General features: G+C 42.4%; 1 protein-coding gene across 5 annotated transcripts in view; it reads left to right on the top strand.

Annotated features, from left to right (window-relative positions):
- LOC109520702 (dual specificity tyrosine-phosphorylation-regulated kinase 4-like) overlaps positions 1-4552 on the top strand; it is an 18236-nt gene extending 13684 nt beyond the window's left edge. For 4 of the 5 annotated variants that reach the window (XM_019878100.1, XM_019878099.1, XM_019878098.1 and 1 more), the window contains 3 exons: positions 689-791; positions 1602-1702; positions 3424-4552. In XM_019878100.1, coding sequence (XP_019733659.1) covers positions 689-791; positions 1602-1702; positions 3424-3506 — 287 coding nt within the window. In that variant the 3' untranslated portion in view covers positions 3507-4552. Of the gene's footprint in view, positions 1-688; positions 792-1601; positions 1703-3423 lie in introns of those variants that run through there. The other variant, XR_002169222.1, reaches the window with a different exon arrangement.
- The last annotated feature ends 6999 nt before the right edge of the window (positions 4553-11551 follow it).

The raw sequence follows: 11551 nt of genomic DNA, 5'->3' as shown, positions 1-11551 counted from the left end.
AACATGAATGCGTTTGACACCTCTGGCCATGATTGGTCATTGCTTGAGCCCTGACCTGGTGGGTCATAAATATCACCGAATTAACTGCAGTTGACAAAAAAATAAAAAAGAAAAAAGAAAAACACTTTGTTGCATACACACACAATTTGGATAAGTACCTGTATAAGCTGTTACATAAGAACACATACAATGTATTTTTTTTTTTTTTTTTTTTTTTAGCACATTCATCTTCAAAGATCTTGAATTATGACTTAAAGGGGGCGGCAACCCAAAAGTGATCTTTACAGTAATATGTTCTATGCGCTCCCACCACACCAAACACGGCATTCTGATTATTATTGCATTTGTGAACTATGAATTAAGCCAAATAAATAAACTCCACACGTTTTTATCCATCTCAGGGAGCTCACTGGTTTTCTGAAGTTGAGCCATGATTGTTTGTCATCTGAGTCTTGAGCAACTGTGATGTCATTTTCAATCAACAGCAAGTGGGAAAATGATTGACCCCTGAGATGGCTAAAAATGGGTGGATTTTGCCGTTTAACTCATATTCCACAAACGCATATTCATGCTGTGTTTAGACTTTAAGAGCACATTGGTTTGTAACAGTTACTGATGAATGAAGCACAACAGCATCGTGACTAACATTGCTCTTTGTTACCTTTTCACTTACTGTTTTTTTATGCAGGTAGCCCAGACATTGAATCGACAAAACAGCAAAAAAATACACTGGCCGTGAGGATAAGATCAAGCAATCCAAAGTTTCTGGATTTCATTTCATACTGTTTAGAGTAAGCGTACATATAATGACATACTGTATTTTCTGTACTATAAGCAGCTTAGGATTTTAAGGCGCACCTTCAATGAATGGCCTATTTTAAAACTGTTTTCATATAGAGGGTGCACTGCATTTTAAGGCGCATAGAATAGAAGCTACAATTGTGGCTGCCGTTGCACTATGCATTCACTAGATGGAGCTAAAAGGAATACAATACAATCCAACTTTATTTATATAAAGCCTTAACAACTGCTGCAGCTGTCACAAAGCCATGAGAACTGGTCAAAAACACGGACATGAAACATAAATACAAACGGCATTGCAAAACTATAAATGAAAGACAAAAGTGATGAAGACAAATTGATTCAACAAAAAGGCACACAAACCTCATGGGCTCACATGCACAAGGGGCTAAATATCCTTAGAAGTCTTGCTTGTCTCCTTCTTCCTTCATTTAGTCAGTAGTTAACTATGCTTTTAGTATTATCTTCGTTTCATTATGGCTACCCAGAGCTCACCAAGTAGTTATCTGTTTGAGTGTGTGTTGGCAAATGCACATGTCAATTAGTGTTATAGGTTACAATTGGTTCCTGCAAATAATTAGCACTATATGACATTGGAACACTAACAGGGAAACAACTCAATGAGGAATATAAAGAGACTGCAACACCATATGTAAGGCGCATTGCATTATAAAGGGCACCGTCAGCTTTTGGGAAAATTTAATGCTTTTAGGTGTGTCTTATTGTGCAGAAAATACGGTTAATCATCAAAGCGTAGATGTTAATGAATGTCCATTCAGTGAAAGAATATTGTTTATCAGATATGATACAAAGAAACGCCTAACACCAGAACAGGCTTTGCGTCATCCATGGATCCTAAACACAGATGCACCCAAACCAATGAAGACAACGATTAAAATGAGTGAGTCAACACTAATGCGATACACTTTGATTGTATTCGAAAGCGTTTGAAATTTAGTATTAATTACGAGTTTCATACCACTTTGGAACAGACTGAAATATTTCAATGAACACTGGAGTTCCATGACATGGTATTATTTGGTGATCTTTTCAGTTGAAACCAAAGTAAACCCTTTGGAATTAACTGGAATCCATACATTTCATCAAATATTCATAAAAAGTGATCAGATTTTTGCCTACATCACAACTGCACATGGTTTCTTAAAACTTGCCACACAACGATGTTTTCATGTTTTGACTGAACACAATGGGCTCTACTTTTGTTCCCAGTGCAAGTTTACCGCAAAGTGCAGTCTTAACTGTGTGCATGGGTGGAGTTTACTTTTAGTGTTTTGCTGTACTTTGCGCAGGTAGGATCGGGCGTAACATAGCCTTTTTCCGGCCAATTGTAGCACCATCCCATATTTGCATTAAAATCAGGGTAGTACGCCATGTGCTTGACATTGCGGAAACAGAAATACACTCCGTGATATTGGCAAGCAAACCGCTAGGTTCCCTTATAGATGATGTAGTTGGAAATTTGTGAATGAAATACTATGACAGGAACCCCATACATCCACCAAAATCACATTCCATGTGGAGCACATAGGGCACAGTGCAGAGATTGTGTGTTCCATCTCAGCTCTGGCTTTCCTGTGTGGCGTTTGCATGTTCTCCCCATGCATGTTCTATTCTATCCGCTTTATCCTCACAAGGGTCATGGGGGGTGCTGGAGTCTATCCCAGCTGTCTTCGGGCAGTAGGCGGGGGTCACCCTGAACCAGTTGCCAGCCAATCGCAGGGCACACAGAGACAAACAACCATCCATACTCACACTCACACCTAGGGACAATTTAGAATGTTCCATTACCCTGCCAGGCATGTTTTTTAGAATGTGGGAGGAAACCGGAGTGCCCACGCAGACATGGGGAGAACATGCAAACTCAAACCCTGCACCCTGCACCATTCACGCGCTAACCATTCAAGCACTGGGCCGCCATATATATATATATATATATCACACACACACACACACACACACACACTTCTCTCTGGGGCCCACAGATTTGGCAGTAAAGCCCAAACATCCCTCTCCCCAGCCACTTCGTCCAGCTCTTCCAGGAAGATCCCAAGGAGATCCCCAGGTAGGTGGGGAACTGTTTCCCCATTGTGTCTAGCCCGTGCCTTCCTCTCACTGTGATGTGTCTCTTAACACCACATCAGGAAGGCATCGAGGTGACATCCTAACCAGATGCCTGAGCATCCAGCATCTAGCTCTTCTCAATGTTGAGAAGCAGTTGTTCTCTTCTGAGCCCCTCACAGATGACAGTTTCCCAACCTATATTTAAGAAACAGCCATTTCAGCCGCTTGTAAAAAAAAAAAAAAAAAACGCCCTCGGTCCACCGAAAACCCAGCATGGCACAGCATGCTCTGCCAAATTATTTAACATGCTCTTCTAAGCTTGAGTCGTCACAAAAATCAAGATGCACCAGTTTTTACGCTCGAGCACGTATGCGCTGCTTACAAGAATAGAGCCCCAGGTGTGAAACCACCCTAAGTTAACACCACCCCTTCTCTGATGACACATGATGATTTGTACTGAGTGGATTTGTGTCCACACAGCCTGCTATGTTACATTTAAAAAGACTGAAAATAATTTCTTTTTTTTCCACTCCCACACAGGTGTGAAAGCAGCCAAAACCAGTTTGCTAAAGAGAGATAAAATTGCACCACCACTGTTGCAGCCATTGGTACCACAGAAATAGTGACATTTGAACCCTTGGACACTGGCATTGTACATGTATATATGAAAACACATGCATATATGCAAACGTTTAGTGAATCACAACAGCAAAGTTCTCTGAGTCACTTGTAGAGTTTAGAGAGAGAGCAATGGCAAGAGGCCGAAGCCCGCCACTACCAGTTTGAAAGCCATAACTCCCAAGACTCTTAAGGCTCTGCACACCTGCATAAAGAATCCCCGAACTGACTAAGAGAATGCCTACATCTCAGTGCCCCACAAATGGATACTAGAGAACATGGCATCATACGGGAAAACAGCCTACTGATGGCTGTCAACAGCTCAATGCTGAAACAACAGGAAGCCGGCTCAAAGACCCATTGCACCTGTCACTTTCAAGTGCAACATATATTCCGAGAGTGCACACTCCATTTACAGTATTCTATAGTGCCTTTCTACCTCCAAGGTACTCACCAAATAATGGTGAGTACTGACATAGCATCGAGAGAGATAAAAAAACAAACTAACCTGGTTCTGAGTCATGCCACTCCGTGCACCCTCAAGTCCCCCAACAGATGATTGCAAAGAGGATACGGATGCAGATATAATGTGATGCTTAGGCAGGTATTGACAAACCACCTCAGTGACAAGGAGTAGTTAAGCATTGACATCTACGGGCATCATTAAATAACCAGCTGATATTGTCACTTGAAATGTTGCAACCTAATGGTGTTCCGACAAGAAATTTGATGATCCACTCAAGGTTCCTCCAAGAGTTGAGCATCATAAAGACTGTTAGAGTCACAAAACCAGACAAAATGAAGAGCCTCCTTGAATAATTGGGGAAGCGTCCACAGGATAAACTGCATTGGTAGTTTTCCTGTTGGAATATTGTTTGTATAGAATTTTGCTTGTAGGTGATTAGGAATCCCCATTTTTAATGTTTTGCTTTTTGTTATTTTTGGGAGAAACAATTAGGTTCCCTGCAAAAGGGCAGGTCTTTTATATTTGTGAAGATTCATGTAAATTTAAAAATCAAATGGACAAATTAAACTTTGCTTATTTTTTCAAGCCTGGTATTGTTCCAATGTCTATTCTGCACATGCACATTCTTCTAGTTACCACTTTACAGCAGAAAGTCCTGATGTTTCAGTATGTTTCATTTAGTTTACTTTTTGTCAATGTCAAAACATGTGCTAACAATACGGAAAATTGAAAAAAAAGATAAAGGTTATTCCCAGTTCCCTTGTTGAATTTGTATGTTTGTCAGAGTTTTTCTCGGACAAAGTTAAAGAAATGACTCGGCACACAGGGAAAATTGTCTTCAATATCAGCGGGAGGGATCTCTGAGAGCGAACGACGGTAGTTGCCCCGATGATCACACACTCGGCTCCCTCTCCGCCCGTTCGAACTTTTATTGCAAAATACAAGAAAAACACTGCCCCCGAGATTTGCATACCACGCCCCTCGGTCCGGCCCCTCGGTAGTGATCTGATCTACCCGAATACACAAGTCACAGTCTTTGCTGATGACAAATGTCCACCTGGGTGCGACAGCTGTTCCCAAACCGTCTTTTGGTATTCAACAACTCTTTGTTGCCAATTCGTTTATTCCCACTTTGTGATTGAGTCAAGCCTTTTTCCATCTGTTCGCCCCCCTTGCTTTGACGTGATTACTCAAAAGAAGGCCCTCCGCCCAAACGGCCGACACCTCTGCGCTGAGTATGTCCAGACATGCCCAAATTAACCGAAACTTTAAACATGATTCAATTTTGTTCATAGATTTCTCTATCAACGTTTTACACAACTGTATGCAGCACAATGTTCCTGCATCCATCTTTGGTGTTCTTGTCATCCACACACACATGGAATTCATGACGACATCGCCCCTGCGAGCTTAACGTAGTCATACATCACAAAAGTGGCGCACCATATTTACCTAGGCTCACATCTTGCAAGCCAAAACGTAACCTGCTTGAAGCGAAGGTTCATTGGCAGTTCGGGCCCAACGGGGCCACGACTTGCGCTTGCGGGGAAGAATGCAAATATTAGTCGTCTTTTTTGGGCGCCTTACGTAACTCAGTTACAGCCAGCGTGGACACGTGTTTTGTACACATTACATACGTGTCACGTGGGCCAATCGGCCAATCATCAGTGTATTTCTTGTAATGTGATCACCTGAGTTACGTGGCCATTTGGATGCCTTTGTACTGTAATGAACTGGAGAGAGTGGTGGAGCAGTGCATGGGAAGGTCTGCATCTAAAGCCGACCCTAAACTAAGCTTCAAACACAAAAGCAATTTTGTACAGAGACAAGACCACGGCGATCGAGGCGTTTCTTCATACCGTGACATTATGAATTTTGTGAGATCCTTACTCATCACTTCGTCCTCAAACGAATGTTTTAGACTGCGAGAGGAAACCACACTACTTGGAGAAAGCCCATGCAAACACCGGCGTTTGTGTCAATTCCACACAGACCTCTCAGAGCCAAATCCAGGACCTTCTTGCTGTGGCTGATGTGTCACCAAAATGCACTGCAGATACCTTCCTATACCACGAATGGTTGTCTGTGTCTGTATGTGCTTTATGGTTGACTGGCGACCAGTGACGGGTGGTGTCAGCCTTTCGCTCAGTTGAGGTGAGCTCCAGCTCCACATGTCCCTGAACAGGATAATGAATAGGAAATGGATAAGTGTATACCAGTGTCATGATTCGGATTGGGACCAACAGGTGGCACTGTAGGGCTCTCCCTGCAGCTGCACACCTGTTGGTCATTATGTAATTAGTGTTTTAAAAGGACTCCCAGCCCGAAAACTCTGTGTCGGGTCATTGTTGCTCTTTGCTACTGTCATGTTTGTTTGTTGCTGTTTGCTGGCTGCTGTCATGTTTGTTTCAGTCAGGTTTTGGTCATTGTTATGTTTTATCTTCGGTCATGTGTTTTGTTTGATACTTTGGACTTTGTTTGTTTTGGATTTAGTTTTCTGAGTTTTAATACAATCTTTCAAGTACACCCTGCTCCTCCCTCCTGCCTGCTTTTTTGGGGTCCACCACCATCTCGCTACGTGACAACCAGGGGTGGCCAACCATGCGGCTCTTTGGCTGCTTCAATGCGGCTCCCGGGCTTCCACACGACAAGCGTCGAAAACGCCTCAGTAGTGGCGATGCCATTCAAACGAAGGCGCTAACTACACAGAACGTACTACGTCAGCCTATCATCAATCCCATTACTTGATTGACATAGAGGCAACCAATCAGATGACTGCGTTACCGCTCATGATCAAACAACGGCGCTAAGTGCTAAGCGAGTCAGCGAATTACCTCTGATTTTAAGGCAGGGGTACCCAATATGTCGATCAGAATCGACCGGGAGCCAGCGAACTGGTCCCAAGTCGACCACAAGGGGTGCGAGGATGAAATAGGGGGGAAAAAAAAGATTTGTTTGTTTGTATCTTGAGCTTTCATTCATTTTCGGCCCATTCTGATTGTTGCTCATCGTAGTGTGCGTGCATATGTGCGCGAGTGCACTGGTGGACACCCGCGTGTGTGCATGCGAGTGTGTGTGTGTGTGTATGCTTGCACTTGCGCGATCGGGTCGTTTGTGGGAAGTTGGTCACTTCAAAAGTCGATCTTTGGCCAAAAAAGTGTGTGTGTGTGTGTGTGTGTGTGTGTGTGTGTGTGTGGGTGGGTGTGTGTGTGCGCGCGCGCGCATGTGTGTGCGCATGCACGCGAGGAAGTGTATGATGCGGCTCTTTGCAGTAACACAGTAAAAAAATTGGCTCTTCGTCTCTGACTAGCTGGCCACCCCTGGTGTATACCATGTGACAAACCTTTCAAATGAAGTGGATTCTGACAGTGAAAAAGTCACGGTTTGCCTTATAACTGGGGAAAAAAATGTTTCTACACGTGTCAATGTGATGAGCAACAGAAAATAGGAATAATGCTGTCCCCCTGACGATGACGGCATGAAAACTCCATCCCCAAGCCTACGCAGCTGATATGTATTCAGACCTTGTCTCGACTGCATCAAGCAACCTCCTTCTCCTCACTCTCTGTCCCGCCTCGTTTTTCCCTGCATCATCTCTTTGGGATATCCAGAATCCAGCAAGGGGAAACCCCAATCACCTACGTTCGATGTAAAGGAAAAGGCAAGTAACCAGTTTCATCAATCTATCGTTTTCTCCCTTTTTCATTTTCATGAATTAACTCTGTAACATTTAAACATTATCAGTTACCCCTTTCTCAGCAAACTAAAATCCCTGAGGAGCTAATCTAAATTCCAAACAGCTGTTTACATTTTAAGTATAAACTGCTTTAACTAAGAATGATGTATAGGTTAAATATTTGACTGTATAACAAACATTATGTATAACTATCAATCATTCAAAGTCATTGGAACAGCGAAAAGCATGTTCTGTCTTTTTGATTTGTTTTTCTAACCTGATTGTTGATCTCCAACTGGTACATACTATGTTCCTGATTCATTGAGCTAGAATATAAAACTATTTCCCTGTAAAATCTTCACTTGTTACATTATTTTACTGAGAGTAAATATGAACTTCACTCAGATTCTTCTGAATTTGTTCAAGTGAAGTATTGGAATTGCAGTGAATATAATCAAATGTAGGCAGCACGCCCACACTCCAAAAACATTCATGGTAACTTCATTGAAGACTCTAAATTGTCCTTAATTGTGAATGTGGGTGCAAATGGTTGTCTGGCTTAATGTGTCCTGTGATTGGCTGGAGACCAGTTTAGGGTGTACCCCGCCTTTTGCCTGAAGTTAGCTACGATAGGTTCTCGTACACCATGACCTTGGTGAGGATAAGCAAAACAAAGAATGGATGGATGATAAAATGTAAAATATGTACGATATCATTCATCCATCGATCCATTATCTGCCGCTTTATCCTCACGAAGGTCAGGGGTGTGTTGGTGCCAATCCCATCTGTCTTCAGGCAGCAGGCGGGGTACACCCTGAACCAGTCAGTCGCAGGGCGCATATCGACAAACAACCATTCACACTCATAATCGCACATATGGACAATTTCAAGTGATCAGTTAACCTAGCGCGCATGCTTTTGGAATGTGGGAGGAAACCGGAGTTCCCAGAGAAAACCCACGCAGGCACGGGGAGAATTCCACATAGGAGGGCCGGAGCCGGAATCGAACCCTGCACATCTGCACTGTGAGGCGGACGTGCTAACCAGTCGATCGCCGTGCCACTAGGATATTACTATCAGTTAAAAATAAATCAATCAATTATATTTATCTGTCTATATTGTGCCATTTATTGAGTTAAGAGTTAAGAAAAAAATGTTTTTTTTTTTTTTTTTTAAGCATTTGCTTTAGTCGCCTCGCTAGTGAAAGAGAAAAGCGTTGCCATTTGGCACACTCCTCTCATCCAATTTATAACTGCTTCACTGCAGTGAGCCAGACGAGACATCAATCTCAAAAAAGCACTGCTCTTGGATCCTTGTCAAAAAGTCTTTTGCAAATTACATTTTTTTTTTCCTCAGTGATGGCTGAAATTGTATGATTTAAATCAATGTTCTCTGTGCACCACAATACTGGTGATGAAGCAAAAGTCTAACAGCGCAGTGAGCGCGATGTTAAGAAAATCAGTCAAAGGAAGATTTTCACTCTTGCATTAGCTGATTAGCATTGACTTTTACATTTCAGTGGTAAATCAGTGGCTCATTTGCGATTATGAAGGTTGCGTTGTGAGGTTCTTGGCAGATTTATCTTTTAGACAACAATGACTGTGCAGGTATTCATGATGCCAAGCACTCAATTTCTATGATAATTTAGGAACTAAGCAGGCAGTGATTATTGATGGGAGGACTTTGAGGCATCGTCAAATATTTTATGGCATAGTTAATGGCCTCGTATGTAACTTGTTGACCCCGTAGACAGAGTGTTTATATTCTGTATTTGTTAGCTCACACTTCCTTTAAATTTGCAAGAGGTGTGCAAAAAGGGCCATAACAAATGTGGTGGTGAAATATCCAAGGTTCGTCTTTCTCTTCCACGAACACTGACAGTAAATGTCATCATTTTGCGCTTGTGGTTCGCTCCCAAACTTTGCATGGTGAAAACCAAGAGAGCCTTAAGCAGAAAAGTGGGGCAGTTTCCACTACTTTTATGCAACAGGTGCCCATTGCCAGTTGTGGCCCAGTCTTAGTAGAACACACTAAACACGCTTACTGACATGCGTGCAATCTGTTAGCTATCGGACAACTGCAGTTACTACTCGTCACATCTGTCGCCATGGCCGGGCAATAGGGGGCCATGCCCACCCACCAAGATATTTGTGTGCCCGCCACTTGAGGCACAGATATCTAAAAATAAACAGTTTTTAAAATGTATTTTTTTTTTAATCTTAAATCATCGTAGTAGCTATTTTGTGTGAGGGTTATTATTAAAATATTCAAAATATAAAAAAGAATAGTGTGATTGTGTTTAATTGATGGCCAGTTTAATCTGCAATGACCTGAGTAAAAATAATGTTTGGTTTGCAGGCTTTCGTGAGGAATGCGTCAATGTTGGTATGCAAGAGTTCTGAACATTTTTAAGGTGAATCTGTGAGGGTTTTTGTTTTTTTTTGTTTTGGTTTGGTTTGTGTGGTATTGTGTAATGGCATGACACGTATGACCCGTATGTTTTTTTGTGAATCACGAGTTATGAACAAGGAACCTGGGTAGAATGACACACACAGTACACCAATCGAGGAAGGACACATTACTCATTCGAAACCGTTTCATACCAAAATGAAAACACAGGCGTCACTAAACCCTTTTGAGATCTAAAATAAAGATTGTTTCTCTTTTCTTTGCTCTTTGTAATTATAAGCGGGATGGCCCCTTCCGTATGAACATCGGCGTGCTGGCCATATTGAATGTGACCATCATATTAGACATAAAATCTGCAAGTTTTATTCTGAAATCATGTGAAAATTAGGGGTTCATGGTATTGGGAAAACATGTAATATGCAATATGGCTGTTGAATATTGCACTATTTATATAATTGCTGTATTTAACATGTACCGGTGGTCCAGTGGTTAGCACGTTCGACCTCACAGTGCAGAGGTGCAAGGTTCGATTCTGGCACTGGCCTCCCTCTGTGGAGTTTGCATGTTCTCCCCGTGCCTGCATGTGTCATGGTCGGTGGTAGAGGACCCCAAAAAGCAGGCAAGAGGGAGGAGCAGGGTGGACTTGGCAAACTGTATTAACAAAACACTGAGAAAACATCCGGAACAAACAAAGTCCTGAAAACAAAAGGAATCCCAAGTAACAAACAATGGCAGAAGCAAAACCCTAACAGGAACAAAATCGGCAACAGAAACAGCAACAATGACCTGACGCCGAGTGTCGGGCCAGGAGTCCTTTTAACAGAAAACCTACTCATGACATGATGACCAACAGGTGTACCGCTGTAGGAGGAGCCCTCCAGAGCCACCTGTTGGTCCCAAACAAATCAACCGTGACATCGTGGGTTTTCTCCAGGCACTCCGGTTTCCTCCCACATTTCAAAAAACATGCATTGCAGGTTAATGGAACACTCTAAATTGTCTCTAGGTGTGAATGTGATTGCGAATAGTTGTTTGTTTCTGTGTGCCCTGTGATTGGCTGGCAACCGGTTCAGGGTGTCCCCCGCCGACTGCCCGAAGACAGCTGGGATAGGCTCCAGCACCCCCCGCGACCCTCGTAAGGAAGGATAAAGCGGATTGGAAAATGGACGGATGGATTTAACATGTATCCTCAAGGAATAAATTTTTTATATAATGAAAGAAACAAATAAAAAAAAAAACGAATCTGGCAAAATAAGCACACTCCCTGTAGTCTAAGCTTTTTAATTGTACTGTAATTACTTTTTAAAATTACATTAATTTTACATATATATATATTTACTGTGGGCACACGCGCACACACACACACACACACACACGCACACACACACACACACACACACACGCGGCACCAGTCAAAGGTTTGGATACGCGGTCAAATTTAAATGGCCACACAGGATCAAGAAATTCGCTTTATTAATCCTTGATAATACACACCTGTG

Source organism: Hippocampus comes, unplaced genomic scaffold (assembly GCF_001891065.2).
Source record: "Hippocampus comes isolate QL1 unplaced genomic scaffold, H_comes_QL1_v1.1 scaffold37, whole genome shotgun sequence".
In the NCBI taxonomy this organism is placed as follows: Eukaryota; Metazoa; Chordata; class Actinopteri; order Syngnathiformes; family Syngnathidae; genus Hippocampus; species Hippocampus comes.
This window is presented reverse-complemented; position numbering and strand designations above follow the sequence as displayed.